This window comes from Acipenser ruthenus, chromosome 41, assembly GCF_902713425.1.
Source record: "Acipenser ruthenus chromosome 41, fAciRut3.2 maternal haplotype, whole genome shotgun sequence".
NCBI classification, from domain to species: Eukaryota; Metazoa; Chordata; class Actinopteri; order Acipenseriformes; family Acipenseridae; genus Acipenser; species Acipenser ruthenus.
In genome coordinates, this window is record NC_081229.1 from 2,975,433 (window position 1) to 2,999,512 (window position 24,080).

The 24,080-nt window shown below is 35.5% G+C and overlaps 2 protein-coding genes and 1 long non-coding RNA gene across 10 annotated transcripts; 1 reads left to right on the plus strand and 2 right to left on the minus strand.

Moving 5' to 3' along the window:
- Positions 1-1,228: 1,228 nt before the first annotated feature.
- Positions 1,229-4,663, plus strand: LOC131709063 (uncharacterized). The gene is made up of 4 exons (XR_009311364.1): positions 1,229-1,249; positions 3,222-3,236; positions 3,940-3,984; positions 4,438-4,663. It is a non-coding gene; the product is annotated as an uncharacterized LOC131709063 (long non-coding RNA).
- Positions 4,664-5,945: 1,282 nt separating this feature from the next.
- LOC131696822 (myelin-associated glycoprotein-like) lies at positions 5,946-15,437 on the minus strand. Of its 3 annotated transcripts, none has more exons than XM_059010765.1 (10): positions 14,679-15,437; positions 11,533-11,611; positions 10,651-11,025; positions 9,894-10,187; positions 8,445-8,741; positions 8,035-8,128; positions 7,629-7,683; positions 7,445-7,480; positions 7,285-7,344; positions 5,946-6,410 (listed from the first exon to the last, which is right to left on the minus strand). In XM_059010765.1, exons 2-10 carry the CDS (start codon positions 11,576-11,578, stop codon positions 6,324-6,326), a joined length of 1,344 nt encoding a protein of 447 aa, XP_058866748.1. In that variant the 5' UTR covers positions 11,579-11,611; positions 14,679-15,437; the 3' UTR covers positions 5,946-6,323. The 3 variants fall into 3 exon arrangements, with proteins under 3 accessions (XP_058866748.1, XP_058866747.1, XP_058866749.1); XM_059010764.1 differs by lacking the exon at positions 14,679-15,437 and adding an exon at positions 14,360-14,460; XM_059010766.1 differs by lacking the exons at positions 7,285-7,344; positions 7,445-7,480; positions 14,679-15,437 and adding an exon at positions 14,360-14,460.
- On the minus strand, positions 14,453-24,080 carry LOC117433646 (myelin-associated glycoprotein-like). Of its 6 annotated transcripts, none has more exons than XM_059010758.1 (12): positions 24,007-24,080; positions 22,478-22,693; positions 19,721-19,799; positions 19,451-19,480; positions 18,839-19,213; positions 18,082-18,375; positions 16,634-16,930; positions 16,223-16,316; positions 15,811-15,859; positions 15,621-15,656; positions 15,462-15,521; positions 14,453-14,587 (listed from the first exon to the last, which is right to left on the minus strand). In XM_059010758.1, exons 3-12 carry the CDS (start codon positions 19,764-19,766, stop codon positions 14,501-14,503), a joined length of 1,368 nt encoding a protein of 455 aa, XP_058866741.1. In that variant the 5' UTR covers positions 19,767-19,799; positions 22,478-22,693; positions 24,007-24,080; the 3' UTR covers positions 14,453-14,500. The 6 variants fall into 6 exon arrangements, with proteins under 6 accessions (XP_058866741.1, XP_058866740.1, XP_058866742.1 ...); XM_059010757.1 differs by lacking the exon at positions 24,007-24,080 and adding an exon at positions 23,450-23,723; XM_059010759.1 differs by lacking the exon at positions 22,478-22,693.

The following is a 24,080-nucleotide window of genomic DNA, read 5'->3' on the forward strand; positions in this document are numbered from 1 at the left end:
CATTGAACCACACGTTCAAAAACCTATTTATTTAATGACATTTGCTTTACAGTAAGTTTACTCAGCAGGTAATTGCAAATCAGTCTAGAGCACATCCCGGCTAATTCACAAACTTATTGTTAAGGCTGTATTTTTTTCATGGTTATCACAGTTTTCACAATTTACGTGAAACGTACCCATTGCCGTGTAACATGTAGTTCCCCATAAACATCCCCATTTCTGAAACTATAGTGTAAATATAAGTATATATTTTTTATTACTTAAAAATAAATACAGCAAACATTTGCCTTATTAATGCACTTCCTGTTAGACTGCATATAGCTGGTTTTAAATCAGTCTCAGTACATGAATATGGTGAAATGAATATGGTGATCTCAGTATACATTAGTGTTATCCACAGAACAGCACAATTTGGCAAACTAGGGACTGGGATTCATTTTATGGAGCCAGAAGGCAATGTGTCTAAATGTAGCGATGGACATTTCCCCCTAACCTTTCATGAGCATTAAATGTATGAATGAATACAAAGGTGCTTCAGGGTGCATTGATGGTACAAAGGGTCAGGTTTCAACTGGGGTCCTGGAAGATCAATTCCATAAGAAGGCTGTTTGCTAAATATTTCTATTTCCTTTGTAACGCCAACGCAGGGGTGACTCCGCAAGAGTTTCTGTCAACCAACGGAATGGGTATAAAAAGTAAGTGAACCTTAATTTGATGTTCACTGGATTGATAGGATGCCATATTTATGAGCATTTTTGTTTTCTTAGAGGATCTCTTAGCAAAAAGAATGAATCATTAATACTGCATGTTAGTTCTAGTGAATAGAATAATCCACAAAGATACTGTATCACAATTCACCCTTGATCCTGCGTTCATAGCTTTTGAAGTACAAATGGAAGATAAATAAGTTGTACAGTCGTGTGCAAATGTATTGGAACACCTCAAGATGTGTCATGTCCTTTATATACCTCCCAGCATGAAAACCTGGGTGTGAGAATTTCAATTTTCATTCAGTAATCAGTGCTATACAAACAATAAGCACTCACGTGTGAAAATGTTAGACCACTAAAATAGATATGTTTCTTTTCTTTATTTTCGCCCACAGCTTTCTGTTGTAAGTATTTATTTTTTAAAAATATTCTTAACATTACAAATCATTAGAAAATGTTCTTCTTTTAAATATATCCTCTATGATGTTTAATGATTTATTTCCATTTCTCTTGAACAGATGACAGCATTTGTGCTAAAAGTAAGTGGTTTCCTGTTTATTTATATATATATTTATAATAATTTAGACCATATTAATAATAATAATAATAATAATAATAATAATAATAATAATAATAATAATAATAATAAAACTGTTCCTCCCTGTTATTAATTATATTTAAATTGTAAGTTTGTAACAATCATTTTAACAGCTGTGGAAACGACTGATTGCGCTATATTGACAGATGCGGACGAAAAATAGCACGGCAAATAAATAAATTATGAATTAATACAATTTTAAAAACAATGTTATTTACTTCAAAAGACACCTTCATTAGATATGGCTCAGAGTCGCACAGGATCATGTATACATGTCCTGATCCACCATAAACAGATTGAGTGTGCCTGTTGTGTTTGATGGTGTTCCATACTTGATGATCATTTAAATCATCTTTATACTATGAAATCTTCTTGTATTACGTGCATTTTTGCACACAGCACAGTGTTTAGGCACATTAGTGTACAAACGTATTGATATATAATATATGTTTAATAACTATGTTAATAAAACATTATAGATGGTTTATAATCATGCAATAGGGAATTATGTTTTTATAAAGGGGACAGTTTTTAGCCACCTATTTTACTTTGGGATGTTTAAATGTAATTCAGTCTATGGCTATTGCATGGTTATAAACCCTCTATAATGCTTTATTAACTCTCCATAACATAGTTATTAAGTATATATTATATATTTATAACACATTAATAAGCTGCACCTTAATATAAAGTGTTACCAAGGCTTCTTATAGGGCATTCAACATTAAAGGAATGCCTATATAGAATTGGAGCGTGTGAGAATGGGTTATGCATGGAATGCAGTGTAAAGGAGACAGTGGAGCATCTGATGGTTGAATGTGTTAGATGTAGGAAGGTGAGAGAAGATGTGTGGAAAGAATTAAGGGATTGCAATATTTCCAATAATTGTTTTATTAGATGTATTGCAAAATATATTAGGAAAACTGGAAGATTCAAGAATATTTAACTGATTGTTAGTGCTGATGTGGGCTGGATTTGCTTCCTGCGTTAACTGCAACTATCTCGCAGAAGACTTCGAACGGGGTTGAAAGAATGAAACTGTATAATATTTTTTGAGAACTTGCTTAACGGCTGGACTTTATTTTTCTTTTCTTTGGATTACATATATTTCATTCAGAGCTATAGTTTTGGTCATTAATGAGTGGAGAAGCGGTGACTGTATTTTGTTTATGCTTGAACAACGTGGGATTAATACTGAGTCGCAAACTTTTTGCAGAATATTCACAGTGGGGGCTTTTTTTGCTCTCTTTGGGTGGCTGCTTGATTATATGTGTCTTTACAGCCTACTTACTACTTGTTAAATGCTGCTACTAATTGAATGTGATGCTCTTTCTTAGTGCCTTTATATGGTTCTGTGTTTATCTGATTCTCTGTATTGAAGTCAAAGATATGCACTATTGCACTTTATTAATTGGGAAGGTGACAAACCAGCATTGCTTGTTTTTGCTTAGTTGTGAATAACTTATTGTGGATTAACTGTTTACACATATTTATAATGTGTAATGTTGCTAACTTGCTAATATAACACTTATAGTTGTCCTTGCTTAAATGCACACGCATTGGTTAAAATGTTTTCCCATGTTAATTGTATGTTGCTGTGCTACTGAATTCTTGTTTTTCTAAATGCATTGCATATTGACTGTTTTATGCCGTGACATTTCTAAATAGTATTGAGTATTTATTTAGAGTTATTTGCCTTTCTGATGGTATAAAATGGTACTGTATCCTTTTTGGGTTTCAACAGAATAGAAATGATATGGCATAATTGCGGCAAAACATTTTCTTTCTCCTAATCTGGGATATTTATAAATGTGCTCAAATGATTAACTTGAATGACTTTCTATTTAAAGATATATTCTAACATTTATGACATGTATGAGCAGCTTTACAGTTTGATTCTTTTTTTTTAACAGGCATGTACAGATGTGGTAAGTAAATAGTCTTCTATTACACTAACAAGTCTCACAGTGAATCTTTCCCCCCACATGGGCCATATTTTCAAAGCTTTTCCTCCATTCTTTGACTCCTATAGTTTTAAAGGAGAACAAAAATGAGTTACAAAAAAAACACATTGAGAGTGCTTAAGAGGACTTGAAATCTATAACTTTATAGTTGTTTGGTTTTAAAGGGTGTTTTACTGCGTTCAAAAAATAGGAGTTGATTAAAGATTGAAGTACAACAATGTGGCCCATTTTAGTCCTTAAGGAAAAGAGAAACATGAACTACACAATGATCTTGCAGTGAATTAAAGACGAAAATTCAGAAAAGTGGCCAAATATATATTTATTATCAATTTATAATTATAAATTTTAAAAAAAGTGAATTCTTCACACACGCATTTCCAGGATGTACCCTTTTTTTCAAATTGTTATTTTAAATTATTTTTAATTCTCTCTAACTTTACTATATACAATTTACCTTTAATATTTTTTTTGTGAATCCTAGTGAATGCAAGTATTTCAGTATCTGGAGTGTGGAACACGGCGGGTTTAGGGTGGGCTGTAGATTGCAAGGTGATGCACGTGTCCACTCCTTGTGTACTGACACCAGAGAGCAAAGCCATTGATCTTATAGACTCTTAAGTGAATTGACTTCCCAGACTAATCTACAGTATGCAATTGGTCTTTGCAGGAGCCCACTATTACTACTACCAGCACGACCCCTACTGTTCAAATAGTAAGTATGCACCCTTATTTCTGCTTTTTAATATACTTCGTCTAGCATCTAAACAAATTGAAGTAGGCTTATCAGATTTCCAGAGTGAAAAACTAGGACCTTTTTTTCAATTAAAATATGCTGTTCATTCATATTCTCCACAAGTCGGGCTGATATGGTTAAGGCTAAAACAGTCCAGGTATATGATTAAAAAGAAACAGTTTACAATGACTAGATTTCCAAAGCTTGGAACTGGGACATTAAAAATAGTTTTAAAAGTATACTTTTTTTAGTTTTTGTAAAGACCAAATCAATGTTCACGTTCTGCATTTATTGGATTATACACCAGCCCCAATAGTGGAGTGATACTGGCGTAGAGAAGCTGGCAGTTTTTTCACTGTCACTGGTGTGTGTATCGGGTGTTTGTATTGTTACAGATAGTATTTAATATACATTTTTTAAATTCTGTTTCAGTCTGGAAAACCTACAGCTGCAAAAGATGCCAGCGCTACTAATGGAAAAGCAACATTCTTTATATTGAAGTGTTGGGCTTTACTTCATAAATAACCAACCAGCAAGATGCATGCATCTCGGTAGCATACTTTTATAGCTTAGGCTAAACCTTTCTGTTCTGGTCATCCCCGTACCCACCAGCACGTACATACTTTTCAGCTACTGATTAAACGGTGATCTTAAAATACATTTAAATGAAAAAATAGGGGTCTATCTGCTCTCACCAGTGTAGATATAAATGCTGGACTATTTCTTAGTTTTACAAATGATTGATTAAAAGGAGTAATGAAATGTTAAATATTCTCACAAGTAAACATATTGGGCAAAGGCAAATTGTAAAAAAAATAGTATAATTGTTTATCTATTAAACAAGCTAAAATCAATTTTGGGCCTGATATTCAAAACTTGGTTCGTGGATTTTATGTAGATTTAGTTGACACTTAACTCCCAGGATTGTCCCCAACTCGCCATTCAAGTTTGACCATTTGACCCCTTTCCTCTCTCAGATTCTCAAGTCCTTCTAATAGGGTCCTTTGCTTTGTTAAAACGGCACCACAGTTTTGGCTGCCTCAGCGTGCTGTGGTTTGTGTTAATTACTGTATCTCAATAAAACCATTTGCAATATTTTCTTGTGTTTGCTGATTGATTTCTTCAGTAGCTACAGAGGATGTGGTGGGTTGATATGATTAGCCCCTATTAGAGAATGCATGCGTGTCTGTTAAAACGTCACACACACACAAATGTGTGAAAGGAAGGGGCTTCAGTGGACAATATATAAAAAAAAGTTGTGAAAGAAAACATGTTTTTTTTTCTTTTCCCCTCAACAGTTTTCTTCATTGTCTCTTCTGCTTGATTTGTTACCTTCCATCAACTATTGCATGTTCCCTTTCCAATTCATGGCCAAGTTAAACTGTTTTGTAACCATATGCATTCCTATTTTATATCCTTAATTTCTCACATTTTCCATGCTTTTAATTTAGTTTAGTAACAGACACAAATTAAATTATTCTGGAACCATGTTTTCTTTCTATGATTGGTGATTGTTTAAGTAAATAACGTAAGGTGTGCCATCTGTTGTTATTGCAAATCAGGACTTTTTTAAGGAAAATGTCGGGACACTGGTCAAACCAGGACGTCTGGTCACCCTAAACAGAATCCAAACACTGTTTATAAAGTTCAAAATAGAAGATGTATTATTAATGCAAGTGATATACCACTGAGTTAAGTATTGCTAGATTGCTTACCGTTAAGACATACAGCAATTTCCAACAAAAGGTGCTTAATCACTCTTCTCCCCATTTATTAAAACAGGGATACATTATACATTACATTACATTAACCCAGTAATGCATTACCCCAGTAATGCTCATTTCTGTATCACATACAATAGCTTAGCCACCCCTCTATATTATACATTACAGGGTTTAACATTATTATGTACAGATATATTAGTATAAGTATTAGTAAAAAATCACACCATAAGCTTTTTTTTTTCAAATCAGTCACAGATGCAAAGGACAGTTAATGTTGGCCAGCACAATCAAATAGAAAATAATACAACAACACTGGAAATCACATGACAGAATGCTACAGCTGTTTAAAGGTTTTGCTAGGCCCTGTAAAGGTTTGAGTTAAAAGCTGTCACAACTAAATAGTTCAAATTGGTGGACACCAAATCAGATAATACTTATGGTTGCAGCTGCAATAGTAATTAGAATTATCACCTTACAATAGCAGAAATATTCACTATGATAGAAAACATCAACTCAAAAGAATATGAATCGAATCCTCTTCTGGTTAGTCGATATTCTGTTTGTTTTCACACTGTTGTTCCAGCGACGCGGATTCTATTTGTGGCGATTCGTTCTGTAGTCCTTGTATGGTCCAATGTTGGCGTCTACATTCTCGTAAATGTCTTCAACTACTTTAAATGCCTGTGTGTTTTAGGTGGATAAGACAACAGCGATGTGACAATAATGTGTTACTGAACACCCAGCAAAGTTTACAAGAAACGCATTACATTACCTTCCTGTGTCTTTTGATGTCTGTATCACTGCGTTATAGTTTTAAGAATACTGTATTATCTTTTAAAATGTTTAAATCCCACACCTAAAATCAGCTGGGCAACACATTTCTCAATGTTTACTCTGGAGCATTCGCCAAGAGAAAAACAAAACAAAACATCTCTTCTAAGGAATGTTGTGTATCCATATCTCGCTCCCTCCGGCAACAATTCTGGCTTTCTGTTCCTACTTTACAGAACTCATTTTGATCAGAGCTCCAGTATTGTTGCAAGATGGAGCATGAACTGGATACACTGCAGTGTTTAGAAGAAAACGTCCTTCTCCTGGCGAACGTTCCAGAGAAAAAGTTGAGAAAAAGTATTTTCCTAGTTTATTTACCTATGATGTGTCAACACTAATATCAAAACTATCAGGAATATGTGGTTACAAATAAATGAGCGGAGAAGATAGCATCTTTTAAAATAAAAATCAGTTTTTAAAAATGTTTTGTGTAATTGGAAAAAAAGATGTTATTATGGTAACACTATTAAGTGTCTCATTACTGTGTATTTACATAGTAGTTACTTAGTGAATACATGTGTACTTACACATAAATACAATGTTATTATTCAGAGTTACAATACATGCACGTATACAATTGTATCAGAAAAGAGTTATGGTGGTTGGGTTTAGGTTTAGGGTTAGGTTTATATCATGCAAAAAGATTTACATTATAAGTACATTGTAACTAAGTAATTAGAGAAATAATTTAAAGTGTTACCGATATTATATATTAATTACATACCTGAACATTTGCATAAACATCATTAGTGAAACCATCTGGGGTTCCAGATTTTGTTTCCAGCTGTATGTTGGGAAATGTAATACAAAAAACAAAATAAGTAAAAATGCAGTTACAGACATTTTTTGTGATTAGAAAATGAGATGAATATATAATTACATACCTGAGCATTTTGATAAATATCATTAGCGATATCACCCTGGGTATATGTGGGAAATGTCAGAAAAGAAAATGTAAGAAATGCAGATATGCACTGTAGATGTCATTGCAATCTGGCCTATTAAAGTTTTGGACCATAACAGGCTTACAGCAAACATAGAACACAAGACGTTATATTATTAGCATACCTGAGTATTTCCATAATTATTTCTGAAAGCAATTTCCGGGGCTTGTTGTTTCCTCCTGTATGCAAGGTTAAAAAAATGTCAAGAATAGATTAGAATTGTATGATCAAGCGCGTATTAGAAATCAACCAATCACTATTGAGGATTTGTAATTCCAGTATTTCCTGGGTATAGATGGAACATACGGCACAATTCTAAAAAAACAGCATCTTATTTAGTTCCTCTGTCCAAGACTTGTGCTTTATTTATAAGGTAATACATCATATCTACAAATATAATTTTGCAGTTTGGGCAGCCAGTAAGGGAGGCCTTATTAGGTGGTTTCCAAACTTGTGCTGATGTGGCATCTGCTAGCTTTATTAGTCACAAAAAGTGTTTTTTTTCTTTCTATAAATAAACACATACTTACTCGCTTCTCTTTATTCTCAGTCGTCTCACTGCAGCCACAATAGCTATAATCAACACAGCAGCCACAACAGAGATTGTTATGTATATGAAGAGATCTGCAAACAAGATCAATTAAACAGGGGTGGTCTTAATCTCATTGATGTTCCTTTCTCCACCACAGTGATTTATTGAAGCCCATACTAAATCACTCAATACAATATAAATATAATCCGTAAAACATCGGTATGATTCTGCGCTTCAACAGGGTTTTTATACTACTATTTTGTTGTTACAAACAACCGATTTGGTTTTCAAATATTTTGCATCATTTTGTTTGGACTGTATTCTATAGATTTCAAACCACAGGAACAACAGCTTTCTCTAACGTATCCAATGAGATGAAATGGCAAGAAGCCTAGAAGAGCACCATACCACTCATTGGACGTGTGAATGACAGTGAGGCTTTCCCCAGGGTGTTGGTGGCAGAGCAGAAGATGTTTGCTGTGAAGGCCACCCCTCCCTGCAGAACTCCTATTGTGACTGTGTTCTGCTCTCCTCTGCTGTTATTAACGGAAAACGATTTCAGACCGGTGTTAGACTCATTCAGGATGCTGTCAGAAACACGCCACTCAATCAAAGGTGGGGGGTTGGAATCCACGATGCACTGACAAGTCACCTGTCCTGTGATGTCAACGGTGCAGGCTGATTCAGACAGAATCGCTGGCTTGTCTGTAATACAAGAATCGGTACAACTGGTGAACTGGGTGTGTAAATTGTTCCATAAATTATGCTAAATGTTTAGTTAAAAAAAAAGAACACGCTTGGTTTTGCAAGGTTTGTTTTGGTATTTTATTCTTATTAATTAAGTTTTTAAATGTATGTCTTTAAACTGTAAGGCTACCAGACTGCTCCAGTACTCACTGATTCAAAACCCCACACCTCCCTATAGACTATAGCATCTCTGTGTTCACGCAGACTATAGCTATAACCAAAAGCTTTGCATCACCTAGAATTAAAAAAAAAAAACTTACATGAACATAATTTAGATCTTTTCTTTAACACCATGTAATCAAAAAAAAAAAGCTACAAAATAATATTGCAAAAGTCTACCGGAAGACATAACAGTAGTACAGTAGTATTTCATGTTAGATTTCGAAATGTCACATGTTTCGATATTTGTCATTAAATATATGAAAAATGACAAAGCGGTATGTAATTCAATATGTTAGCGTAACATTGTTCAGCAGGTTTTGATTGACTTTATGAAGCAACATTAGTTCATTCTATAGGGTGATGCACAACGTTTGTCCGTAGATGTACACTAGTCTCAATACAGCACTTACACTTCACATTGAGCCTCACTGTAGTAGAGTTGCTCAATCCCTCACTGTTCTGTGAAGAGTAGAAAAGGGCTCTGCTACCTCTGGTCACATTCTGCAGTCTGGTTTGCGGCAGTCTCAGTGTTTGATCATCAATTACATTGTACCAGTGATAGCGACTGGCAGGAGGGTAGCTATCACTGGCACACCGCAGGTCAATCGAGGCTCCTTCCTTTACTCCAGACTCTCTGTACTCAGTGTTGACTTTCATAGGGTGATCGACAGTAAAATCAAGTAGGTCAAACACATGCTAACACAGTATGTGTTAATTGGCCAAATGTTTTGCATCTCCCTATAGAATGAACTAATGTTGCTTCATAAAGTCCAGTGAAACCTGCTGCATAATGTTAAGATATTGAATTACATACCGCTTTGTAGTTTTTCATGTACTTAGCAATAAAACTGACAGATTGAAAAACGTGATGGAATCTAACATAAAAATGTTGTACTTCCGGTAGACTTGAAGTATAGTAAGATATACGTTTTAAAAAAAACAACTCACATTTGACATTTAACAAGACAGAGATATTTGCTTGCTGTCCTCCCCAGTATTGGGCAGTGCATGTCAGGCGATTCATGTGGTCACTCGCTAATGGTATGAATTTGAGGACTGAAGACACTTCCCACATTGCATTCCCCGTTGCTTTGTGGTGAACTGTCAAAGTGGCATTGGTGCGGCTCCAGGTAATAGCAGGCGGGTTTGATGGGCAAGTGTGAGGAACCGAGCAAGTCACAGCTAAATCAACCCCAGCTTTGACATCTGACAAGCGATTTATTGAGGGTACATCTGGAGAATCTAAACCAGGAAACAGATTTGTTTAAATGATATGTGAAACTACACAATTCTAAAATAAAGGTAGAAATATTTTCCATTTTTAAATTCGCTTAGCAGATATGCATGGAATGATCCCCCAGTTTAATTTGTATGAGTAAATAACTGATGGCTGTCGCATTACACCAACATTATATGAAAGTCAGTTACCAAAATGCTTTGACTCTGTGCTACTGTATTATTGACAGTGCAGTTGAATTGGTATTGATGGTCTTATCTTGTGTATATTTATAATGTTCCACATCACAAGACCTCCACATAATTAGTTATGCTTATAGCCACTTTGTTGTTCCTCAATTTTAGCACTAAATTCAATAACAACCAAAAAAAAAGAAATGCACGATTAAAAATAAAGATGGTAAAGCAAGCCACATTTTTCACAACAACTTTAATTTAGGGAAGGATTTTTAAATGACTAAGCTCTCACCTTTAACGTGGATCAATACTGTATGATTTATATATGATGCCCGATCAATCCCTGGTACTTCGAATCTAAAACAAAATGGACCAGTGTCGTCGACTTTCACTGCATCAATCTTCAGAGTGCAATTATGCTTTTGCAAATCTCCAATCAGGTCTGTACGTCGCTTAAAATTGCTCACTACTTCCAAAGGGTTAGGGTGATTTATGTATTTTCCAAAATTCTCATATTGCCACATGCCAAGCACGTCTTTAGCATATTCGTCAAAACGAGAAAAGTTAAATAAACACGGTATAACGACACAGGACCCTTTCAGTGCTGATACACGTGTTGGTATTTTTGCCCAGTTTCGAGTATTGTATACAAAGGAGAAACATATCACTGAAAGAAAAAAAATATTAGGCAAATTAGTTGGAAAACATCAAGAACAAAAACAATGTGTACAGTACCAAAGATTTTCATTCAAAAAAGAAGCCAATTACATAATAGAAAAATTGTTTGCAATATTGCTCCCGAGTCTCTCTCTCTCTCTCTGTGTTGCATTTTACTCAATGCAATGATAATATGCAGAGAGAATTAGTTGGGGGTTAACACGATCTGGCAAATTAAGTTATTTACCAGTCAGAATGTTTACCATGCCGTCTAGTCCTGTCATGGAGGCCATTGGGAAAAGAAAAAAATCTCTGTTATGTGGAGATCACGAGATAATTTATCGCAGGATCTCGAAATTACCATTACATTATCTCATGATTTATTCTAGGATCGAGAAAACAGAAGTCCATACTTCTGTTCCACCCCCACCCCCCGCCCCTAAGATAGCAATAAAACTACATCTATTGACCAATTGGCTTGAACATTTTGAATGTATTGATACAAACAAGCCCCTACCTTCTAGAAAAGCACACTGCAGCAGTAGTTTTTGAAACCATAACATTGTTGTGATCACAGCAGATGACGATCAGGTGGTCTGCAAACAAATAAATAAATAAATAAATAAATCATCTAAAATGAAATAAAAGGCACAGCACGAGCTGCGATACCTGCTGTTCAGAAAACCAATTCAATGAGTTATTTCTATCAACATTTTTAAACCTCTTCTATAAAATAATATAATAGGAAATAATAGGAATATGTTTTATGAAATGTACAAAATAAGTGAGCGTATCAATATAGTTTGCATTTAAGTTGCCCAACTTCAATTGAAATGTGTTTGATTGAGCACTGAAAATGAAGAAACAGTTTGTGAATGAGAGCAGAAAAGATATTGCTCTATTGTATGTGGCTGTGACAGGGCAGAGGCCCTGCAAATGTAGATAGCGGTTTTGTAAATAAAAGACAAGAGATTCGGGACTAAGATCATCCATGCCACATGCATGTGAAGAATGTGTCTGAATTGATTAATTGATTAACTGATGATCAAGTAGACCCATGCCACTATAAAAAGGATCAAGAAATGTTTGTTAGTTGAGAGAGAAGAAGGGCTGCGAGAAGGTTGGTTGTGCTTTCTGCCTGGCATCGAGATTGCTGTAGCTTGGGCGTGTTTTTTGTTTTATGTGTCTATTAATAATAGCAGTGTGCAAAGAAGCGCTGAGCCACAGTTCCTTAGTCGTGGTCTGCTGTTTCAAGGGCACAGACCTGCCCTGACCTGAGGGCTACACCACAGTGGCATACAGTGAGAAACATAATCAGAGGCCCTGGGATCCATTCATTAAATGATCCATCGCTACATAGTGTAAAACCCTACAGTGGGAAAAAGGGGTGTAGGCATTTTTTGTCTGTTTTTTTTAACTCAAAGTCAAATCCCATAGAGCAGGTGTCTCCCATCCTGGTCCTGGAGGGCCAGTGTCCCTCTAGGGTTTTGTTCCAACTGTGTTCTAAATTACTTAATTGGACCAATTATTACCAATTATGCTTCTAATTAAGTCATCTAGACTATCATTTAGATCAAAAAGAAGCATGTTTGCAAGCTCTAACTTGTATTAAAATACATTAAAGGGTCAATTTCTGGTGACTCAAAAGGAAAGTGCTTTAGCAGGCAAAATCATACAATCTCTCAACACTGCTTGTTTTCTTACAGCAAGCAGCTAGAAGGAGTTATAAAAAAGCGGTTGTAACCAACATATACCATAGGAAAGCGTCACTGGCAATGCTTGTTACCGGCAGGAGAAAGCTGTTTATTAAACAAACAAACAAACAAACAACAACAGCACAAGGGCCAAAATAAACAGTTCAAACAAAACACTAATGTCTGGCTGGGCATTCACCTTTACTGATCAATATACACATAAAACAAATACAGTGTTCACTCAACTCCCTCAACCAGACAAATGATTTCTCTTCTCCTATATACCATGTGGCTGGATTAATCAATCATTCAATTCATGTTCCAAAAAAAAAAAAAAAACACAGGTAGACAGATTGTTAGGTCTACGTAGATCTTAATACATCACCAAGCAAAGACGAAAGGTACCAACAATACCAAATTCATCACATTAGTGCAGGGCTGCTGAAACTAGACCCTATAGGTTTTCTGGTTTTCATTCCAACTGAGCTCTCAAGTTAACTAGACCCTTAATTTAACTAATTTGCTTAATTAGACATTTAACTGTTTTCAGCTCTTAAACAGTTGCAGTTCAAGTTACTTATAAAACATTATGGCTAACTTGAAATCTGCAACTGTTTAGGATCTGAAAACAAGTAAAAAGGTCTAATTAAGCAAATCAGTTCAAGTACGGGTCTAGTTAAGTAACTGAGCGCTCGGTTGGAATGAAAACCAGCAGACACAGGGGGTCCCCAAGACCTAGTTTGAGAAGCCCTGCTTTAGTGAATTAATAAGCATTATGTGTCGATGCATTGGAACCAATATATAAAGTTCAGGGCAGTGTTTTAGTCTGCTGGTAGGAAAACGAGGATAGTATTAAGTGATACACGAAAAAGAAAACTGTAAAATCTAACACTTGTGCGCAACATGACACAGGCAAGTGAAAAACTGGCAAAGACAATTATAAATGTAGATCGCTTGATCCACCGCTCCTATTATGCACTGGACTTGCCTGACCTGAGCAATATATATAGAAGGACCAGAGACATACTCATACCTCGAAGCCCTGCAGCAGTCTTTCTGACGGCTGTATTCAAAACACTATACATAGTATAACGAACGGAGAAACAGTCGGATGTAATTGTTTTTTTGTTTTTTTATTGAGTACATTACATAAACATCTGAAAAAACGAAGCATATTATATATATATATATATATATATATATATATACACTGTATATATACACACACACACATATATAAAACACGGATACATTATACATTACATTACAATAACCCAGTAATGCATTAACCCAGTAATGCTCATTTCTGTATCACATGCAATAGCTTAGCCACCCCTCTATATTATACATTACAGGGTTTAACATTATTATGTACAGATATATTAGTATTAGTAAAAAATCACACCATAAGCTTTTTTTTTCAAATCAGTCACAGATAGAAAGGACAGTTAATGCTGGCCAGCACAATCAAATAGAAAATAATACAACAACACTGGAAATCACATGACAGAATGCTACAGCTGTTTAAAGGTTTTGCTAGGCCCTGTAAAGGTTTGAGTTAAAAGCTGTCACAACTAAATAGTTCAAATTGGTGGACACCAAATCAGATAATACTATGGTTGCAGCTGCAATAGTAATTAGAATTATTACCTTAAAAATAGCAGAAATATTCACTATGATAGAAAACATCAACTCAAAAGAAAAATCTTGTGTCTTCAATATGAATCGAATCCTCTTCTGGTTAGTCGATATTCTGTTTGTTTTCACACTGTTGTTCCAGCGACGAGGATTCTATTTGTGGCGATTCGTTCTGTAGTCCTTGTATGGTCCAATGTTGGCGTCTACATTCTCGTAAATGTCTTCAACTACTTTAAATGCCTGTGTGTTTTAGGTGGATAAGACAACAGCGATGTGACAATAATGTGTTACTGAACACCCAGCAAAGTTTACAAGAAACGCATTACGTTACCTTCCTGTGTCTTTTGATGTCTGTATCACTGCGTTATAGTTTTAAGAATACTGTATTATCTTTTAAAATGTTTAAATCCCACACCTAAAATCAGCTGGGCAACACATTTCTCAATGTTTACTCTGGAGTATTCGCCAAGAGAAAAACAAAACAAAACATCTCTTCTAAGGAATGCTGTGTATCCATATCTCGCTCCCTCCAGCAACAATTCTGGCTTTCTGTTCCTACTTTACAGAACTCATTTTGATCAGAGCTCCAGTATTGTTGCAAGAGGGAGCATGAACTGGATACACTGCAGTGTTTAGAAGAAAACGTCCTTCTCCTGGCGAACGTTCCAGAGAAAAAGTTGAGAAAAAGTATTTTCCTAGTTTATTTACATATGATGTGTCAACACTAATATCAAAACTATCAGGAATATGTGGTTACAAATAAATGAGCGGAGAAGATAGCATCTTTTAAAATAAAAATCAGTTTTTAAAAATGTTTTGGGTAATTGGAAAAAAAGATGTTATTATGGTGACACTATTAAGAGTCTCATTACTGTGTATTTACATAGTAGTTACTTAGTGAATACATGTGTACTTACACATAAATACAATGTTATTATTCAGAGTTACAATACATGCACGTATACAATTGTATCAGAAAAGAGTTATGGTGGTTGGGTTTAGGTTTAGGGTTAGGTTTATATCATGCAAAAAGATTTACATTATAAGTACATTGTAACTAAGTAATTAGAGAAATAATTTAAAGTGTTACCGATATTATATATTAATTACATACCTGAACATTTGCATAAACATCATTAGTGAAACCATCTGGGGTTCCAGACTTTGTTTCCAGCTGTATGTTGGGAAATGTAATACAAAAAAAAAATAAGTAAAAATGCAGTTACAGACATTTTTTGTGATTAGAAAATGAGATGAATATATAATTACATACCTGAGCATTTTGATAAATATCATTAGCGATATCACCCTGGGTATATGTGGGAAATGTCAGAAAAGAAAATGTAAGAAATGCAGATATGCACTGTAGATGTCATTGCAAGCTAGCCTATTAAAGTTTTGGACCATAACAGGCTTACAGCAAACACAGAACACAAGACGTTAAGGTTATATTATTAGCATACCTGAGTATTTCCATAATTATTTCTGATTTTCGGGGCTTGTTTTTTCCTCCTGTATGCAAGGAAAAATATAAAGTTAAAAAAATGTCAAGAATAGATTAGAATTGTATGATCAAGCGCGTATTAGAAATCAACCAATCACGATTGAGGATTTGTAATTCCAGTATTTCCTGGGTATAGATGGAACATACGGCACAATTCTAAAAAAACAGCATCTTATTTAGTTCCTCTGTCCAAGACTTGTGCTTTATTTATAAGGTAATACATCATATCTACAAATATAATTTTGCAGTTTGGGCAGCCAGTAAGGGAGGCCTTATTAGGTGGTTTTCAAACTTGTGCTGATGTGGCATCTGCTAGCTTTATTAGTCACAAAAAGTGTTTTTTTTCTTTCTATAAATAAACACATACTTACTCGCTTCTCTTTATTCTCAGTCGTCTCACTGCAGCCACAATAGCTATAATCAACACAGCAGCCACAACAGAGATTGTTATGTATATGAAGAGATCTGCAAACAAGATCAATTAAACAGGGGTGGTCTTAATCTCATTGATGTTCCTTTCTCCACCACAGTGATTTATTGAAGCCCATAGTAAAATCACTCAATACAATATAAATATAATCCGTAAAACATTGGTATGATTCTGCGCTTCAACAGGGTTTTTATACTACTATTTTGTTGTTACAAACAACCGATTTGGTTTTCAAATATTTTGCATCATTTTGTTTGGACTGTATTCTATAGATTTCAAACCACAGGAACAACAGCTTTCTCTGACGTATCCAATGAGATGAAATGGCAAGAAGCCTAGAAGAGAACCATACCACTTATTGGACGTGTGAATGACAGTGAGGCTTTCCCCTGGGTGTTGGTGGCAGAGCAGAAGATGTTTGCTGTGAAGGCCACCCCTCCCTGCAGAACTCCTATTGTGACTGTGTTCTGCTCTCCTCTGCTGTTATTAACGGAAAACGATTTCAGACCGGTGTTAGACTCATTCAGGATGCTGTCAGAAACACGCCACTCAATCAAAGGTGGGGGGTTGGAATCCACGATGCACTGACAAGTCACCTGTCCTGTGATGTCAACGGTGCAGGCTGATTCCGACAGAATCGCTGGCTTGTCTGTAATACAAGAATTGGTACAACTGGTGAACTGGGTGTGTAAATTGTTCCATAAATTATGCTAAATGTTTAGTTAAAAAAAAAGAACACGCTTGGTTTTGCAAGGTTTGTTTTGGTATTGTATTCTTATTAATTAAGTTTTTAAATGTATGTCTTCAAACTGTAAGGCTACCAGACTGCTCCAGTACTCACTGATTCAAAACCCCACACCTCCCTATAGACTATAGCATATCTGTGTTCACGCAGACTATAGCTATAACCAAAAGCTTTGCATCACCTAGAATTAAAAAAAAAAAACTTACATGAACATAATTTAGATCTTTTCTTTAACACCATGTAATCAAAAAAAAAAGCTACAAAATAATATTGCAAAAGTCTACCGGAAGACATAACAGTAGTACAGTAGTATTTCATGTTAGATTTCGAAATGTCACATGTTTCGATATTTGTCATTAAATATATGAAAAATGACAAAGCGGTATGTAATTCAATATGTTAGCGTAACATTGTTCAGCAGGTTTTGATTGACTTTATGAAGCAACATTAGTTCATTCTATAGGGTGATGCACAACGTTTGTCCGTAGATGTACACTAGTCTCAATACAGCACTTACACTTCACATTGAGCCTCACTGTAGTAGAGTTGCTCAATCCCTCACTGTTCTGTGAAGAGTAGAAAAGGGCTCTGCTACCTCTGGTCACATTCTGCAGTCTGGTTTGCGGCAGTCTCAGTGTTTGATCATCAATTACATTGTACCAGTGATAGTGACTGGCAGGAGGGTAGCTATCACTGCCACACCGCAGGTCAATCGAGGCTCTTTCCTTTACTCCAGACTCTTTGTACTCAGTGTTGACTTTCATAGGGTGATCGACAGTAAAATCAAGTAGGTCAGACACATGCTAACACAGTATGTGTTAATTGGCCAAATGTTTTGCATCACCCTATAGAATGAACTAATGTTGCTTCATAAAGTCCAGTGAAAACTGCTGCATAATGTTAAGATATTGAATTACATACCGCTTTGTAGTTTTTCATATACTTAGCAATAAAACTGACAGATTGAAAAACGTGATGGAATCTAACATAAAAATGTTGTACTTCCGGTAGACTTGAAGTATAGTAAGATATACGTTTAAAAAAAAAAAACTCACATTTGACATTTAACAAGACAGAGATATTTGCTTGCTGTCCTCCCCAGTATTGGGCAGTGCATGTCAGGCGATTCATGTGGTCACTCGCTAATGGTATGAATTTGAGGACTGAAGACACTTCCCACATTGCATCCCCCGTTGCTTTGTGGTGAACTGTCGAAGTGGCATTGGTGCGGCTCCAGGTAATAGCAGGCGGGTTTGATGGGCAAGTGTGAGGAACCGAGCAAGTCACAGCTAAATCAACCCCAGCTTTGACATCTGACAAGCGATTTATTGAGGGTACATCTGGAGAATCTAAACCAGGAAACAGATTTGTTTAAATGATATGTGAAACTACACAATTCTAAAATAAAGGTAGAAATATTTTCCATTTTTAAATTCACTTAGCAGATATGCATGGAATGATCCCCCAGTTTAATTTGTATGAGTAAATAACTGATGGCTGTCGCATTACACCAACATTATATGAAAGTCAGTTACCAAAATGCTTTGACTCTGTGCTACTGTATTATTGACAGTGCAGTTGAATTGGTATTGATGGTCTTATCTTGTGTATATTTATAATGTTCCACATCACAAGACCTCCACATAATTAGTTATGCTTATAGCCACTTTGTTGTTCCTCAATTTTAGCACTAAATTCAATAACAACCAAAAAAAAAGAAATGCACGATTAAAAATAAAGATGGTAAAGCAAGCCACATTTTTCACAACAACTTTAATTTAGGGAAGGATTTTTAAATGACTAAGCTCTCACCTTTAACGTGGATCAATACTGTATGATTTATATATGATGCCCGATCAATCCCTGGTACTTCGAATCTAAAACAAAATGGACCAGTGTCGTCGACTTTCACTGCATCAATCTTCAGAGTGCAATTATGCTTTTGCAAATCTCCAATCAGGTCTGTACGTCGCTTAAAATTGCTCACTACTTCCAAAGGGTTAGGGTGATTTATGTATTTTCCAAAATTCTCATATTGCCACATGCCAAGCACGTCTTTAGCATATTCGTCAAAACGAGAAAAGTTAAATAAACACGGTATAACGACACAGGACCCTTTCAGTGCTGATACATGTGTTGGTATTTTTGCCCAGTTTCGAGTATTGTATACAAAGGAAAAACATATCACTGAAAGAAAAAAAATATTAGGCAAATTAGTTGGAAAACATCAAGAACAAAAACAATGTGTACAGTACCAAAGATTTTCATTCAAAAAAGAAGCCAATTACATAATAGAAAAATTGTTTGCAATATTGCTCCCGAGTCTCTCTCTCTCTCTCTGTGTTGCATTTTACTCAATGCAATGATAATATGCAGAGAGAATTAGTTGGGGGTTAACACGATCTGGCAAATTAAGTTATTTACCAGTCAGAATGTTTACCATGCCGTCTAGTCCTGTCATGGAGGCCATTGGGAAAAGAAAAAAATCTCTGTTATGTGGAGATCACGAGATAATTTATCGCAGGATCTCGAAATTACCATTACATTATCTCATGATTTATTCTAGGATCGAGAAAACAGAAGTCCATACTTCTGTTCCACCCCCACCCCCCGCCCCTAAGATAGCAATAAAACTACATCTATTGACCAATTGGCTTGAACATTTTGAATGTATTGAAACAAACAAGCCCCTACCTTCTAGAAAAGCACACTGCAGCAGTAGTTTTTGAAACCATAACATTGTTGTGATCACAGCAGATGACGATCAGGTGGTCTGCAAACAAATAAATAAATAAATAAATAAATCATCTAAAATGAAATAAAAGGCACAGCACGAGCTGCGATACCTGCTGTTCAGAAAACCAATTCAATGAGTTATTTCTATCAACATTTTTAAACCTCTTCTATAAAATAATATAATAGGAAATAATAGGAATATGTTTTATGAAATGTACAAAATAAGTGAGCGTATCAATATAGTTTGCATTTAAGTTGCCCAACTTCAATTGAAATGTGTTTGAGTGAGCACTGAAAATGAAGAAACAGTTTGTGAATGAGAGCAGAAAAGATATTGCTCTATTGTATGTGGCTGTGACAGGGCAGAGGCCCTGCAAATGTAGATAGCGGTTTTGTAAATAAAAGACAAGAGATTCGGGATTAAGATCATCCATGCCACATGCATGTGAAGAATGTGTCTGAATTGATTAACTGATTAACTGATGATCAAGTAGACCCATGCCACTATAAAAAGGATCAAGAAATGTTTGTTAGTTGAGAGAGAAGAAGGGCTGCGAGAAGGTTGGTTGTGCTTTCTGCCTGGCATCGAGATTGCTGTAGCTTGGGCGTGTTTTTTGTTTTATGTGTCTATTAATAATAGCAGTGTGCAAAGAAGCGCTGAGCCACAGTTCCTTAGTCGTGGTCTGCTGTTTCAAGGGCACAGACCTGCCCTGACCTGAGGGCTACACCACAGTGGCATACAGTGAGAAACATAATCAGAGGCCCTGGGATCCATTCATTAAATGATCCATCGCTACATAGTGTAAAACCCTACAGTGGGAAAAAGGGGTGTAGGCATTTTTTGTCTGTTTTTTTTAACTCAAAGTCAAATCCCATAGAGCAGGGGTCTCCCATCCTGGTCCTGGAGGGCCAGTGTCCCTCTAGGGTTTTGTTCCAACTGTGTTCTAAATTACTTAATTGGACCAATTATTACCAATTATGCTTCTAATTAAGTCATCTAGACTATCATTTAGATCAAAAAGAAGCATGTTTGCAAGCTCTAACTTGTATTAAAATACATTAAAGGGTCAATTTCTGGTGACTCAAAAGGAAAGTGCTTTAGCAGGCAAAATCATACAATCTCTCAACACTGCTTGTTTTCTTACAGCAAGCAGCTAGAAGGAGTTATAAAAAAGCGGTTGTAACCAACATATACCATAGGAAAGCGTCACTGGCAATGCTTGTTACCGGCAGGAGAAAGCTGTTTATTAAACAAACAAACAAACAAACAACAACAGCACAAGGGCCAAAATAAACAGTTCAAACAAAACACTAATGTCTGGCTGGGCATTCACCTTTACTGATCAATATACACATAAAACAAATACAGTGTTCACTCAACTCCCTCAACCAGACAAATGATTTCTCTTCTCCTATATACCATGTGGCTGGATTAATCAATCATTCAATTCATGTTCCAAAAAAAAAAAAAAAACACAGGTAGACAGATTGTTAGGTCTACGTAGATCTTAATACATCACCAAGCAAAGACGAAAGGTACCAACAATACCAAATTCATCACATTAGTGCAGGGCTGCTGAAACTAGACCCTATAGGTTTTCTGGTTTTCATTCCAACTGAGCTCTCAAGTTAACTAGACCCTTAATTTAACTAATTTGCTTAATTAGACATTTAACTGTTTTCAGCTCTTAAACAGTTGCAGTTCAAGTTACTTATAAAACATTATGGCTAACTTGAAATCTGCAACTGTTTAGGATCTGAAAACAAGTAAAAAGGTCTAATTAAGCAAATCAGTTCAAGTACGGGTCTAGTTAAGTAACTGAGCGCTCGGTTGGAATGAAAACCAGCAGACACAGGGGGTCCCCAAGACCTAGTTTGAGAAGCCCTGCTTTAGTGAATTAATAAGCATTATGTGTCGATGCATTTGAACCAATATATAAAGTTCAGGCAGTGTTTTAGTCTGCTGGTAGGAAAACGAGGATAGTATTAAGTGATACACGAAAAAGAAAACTGTAAAATCTAACACTTGTGCGCAACATGACACAGGCAAGTGAAAAACTGGCAAAGGCAATTATAAATGTAGATCGCTTGATCCACGGCTCCTATTATGCACTGGACTTGCCTGACCTGAGCAATATATATAGAAGGACCAGAGACATACTCATACCTCGAAGCCCTGCAGCAGTCTTTCTGACGGCTGTATTCAAAACACTATACATAGTATAACGAACGGAAAAACAGTCGGATGTAATTGTTTATTGAGTACATTACATAAACATCTGAAAAAACAAAGCATATTATATATATATATATATATACACTGTATATATCTATATATCTATATATATATATATATATATATATAGATAGATAAATACACACACACACATATATATATATATATATATATATATATATATATATATATATATATATATGAACATTTATTTTGTAAATCAAAACAAGAAAATGTAATTAAAAAACATCTGAACAGACATCGGTTTACAACATACATATTTATAAAACTGAAAAGATAGCAATAAATATTTTTACTTTTCAACAGCTATTGGTTTATTATCAGATGAGCAAAAGCAACTGAGCAATGTAGATAAATAAACTTAGAAGAAAACGTTTTACAGAAGCGCACAGCACAAGAGGTTATAAAAAAAGTCAAATTTATTTTTCTTTTTTCTTGACAAAATGGTATTCCTTTACCTTGAGTCTAAGGCTGGTCAATATCAACACAGATAATGCGCTTCTCCACCCCGCTTTTCTGCACAGGGCACAGCTGTTCCAAATATTTTTATTGCACTTGCCAACCTGGCATGGGCGTCTCTTGTGGCTCTCAGCGGGGTTGCCAGCTTCAGCTGTGGGTACACGCTTGGCAGTTTCTCTCTGTTCCAAATGCTTCTTGCGAAGTTCCTGTGCTAACTGTAAAATATATTCTCTCATTGGTAAATTCTTCTCCGTGCATTCTTTGTAAAGTAACCAGGAGTTGATACATTGGTCCAATACATTGTAAAACACCTGAACAGGCCACCGTCGGGAACTCCACTGGTATTTATTTTCACTAGTCCCGATGCTAATTGACTGACCAAAGCAGCACAACTGTCAAGCAGGAGCCAGCCTTTCAAAAGGCTGATTGAAAAACAATAGACTGTCAGTCATTCACTCAGGCAGAGAGAAGAGACTAATCTGATGACAGCTAAACACATTGAGGACTGGTAAATAAAAATAATAAAGTAGAATACCGTTCTGTATAATGAAAATACAATTGTTTTCTGTGTGGCCGTCCATGTGACTGCTCCCGGGGCTTTTAGGTATAATGTTATATATCTCCTTTATTTTTAAACTCCGGTGTTTCATTCTTTGTGTTATATATCTTCTTCATTGGATATTTATTTCCCAGTGGGGGGTAATAGCGCTATCTCTCAAGAGGAGAACGTAGCCCTTTCACTTCAGAAAAAAAGGTTGTTATAAACATTAAAATTCCCCAGATGTTTTACCAAATATTTTAATATTGTCAATTCAATGCAGTATTATGGAATTGCACACACACACACACACACACATACACATATATATATATATATATATATATATATATATATATACACACCCAATCATACAAACAAACATGAAAATGCAGAAGGACAAAATACTGAACACTAAAATAAATTCAAATACCTGTATTTAATTGTTTGGAGAGCGCTCTGAGAATTGTAGCCAACAGTCTCTAGATTTAAGCTGATTCATTGTAATTTAGATATAGAATTTCGGTGGTTTTACAAAACCCGCCCAGGAAAAGAGCTATTCACACATGGTCACTGGAACGTATACATTCTCAGAAAGAACTTTCTCAGAATCTTGTTTTAATTCAGACGCAGACGAACAACCAGAATAGTTTGTAGGGTGATTCTGAAAACAGTTATAAAAATTAGTTTTCATTTAACTGTTCAGGATTGTAGGTTCCATGTTGCTTTTAAAAAAAAAGTTAACCAGATAAAATGCAGATAAAGTGTGACATGTTAGTAAACTTGAGCTACATATCTAATAAAAGGTTCAAACTAGATTTGGTGGGCTTAAAAGGTACACCACTCTACTGCCTCACGTGGGTAGGCCACGTTATTAAACAAACAAACTTTTTATAACTTTTACAATGCAAACTCATACAAAATATACCCTCATAACAATACTATAACCATAGTTGGCTTCTCACGTTACAATATTAATAGGTCTCTTACCTGAAAAAGGTAAATATTCGTTTTTACACAGGACGATCACTCAGGAGCCACTTGCTTTTCTTACACAGAGTAGA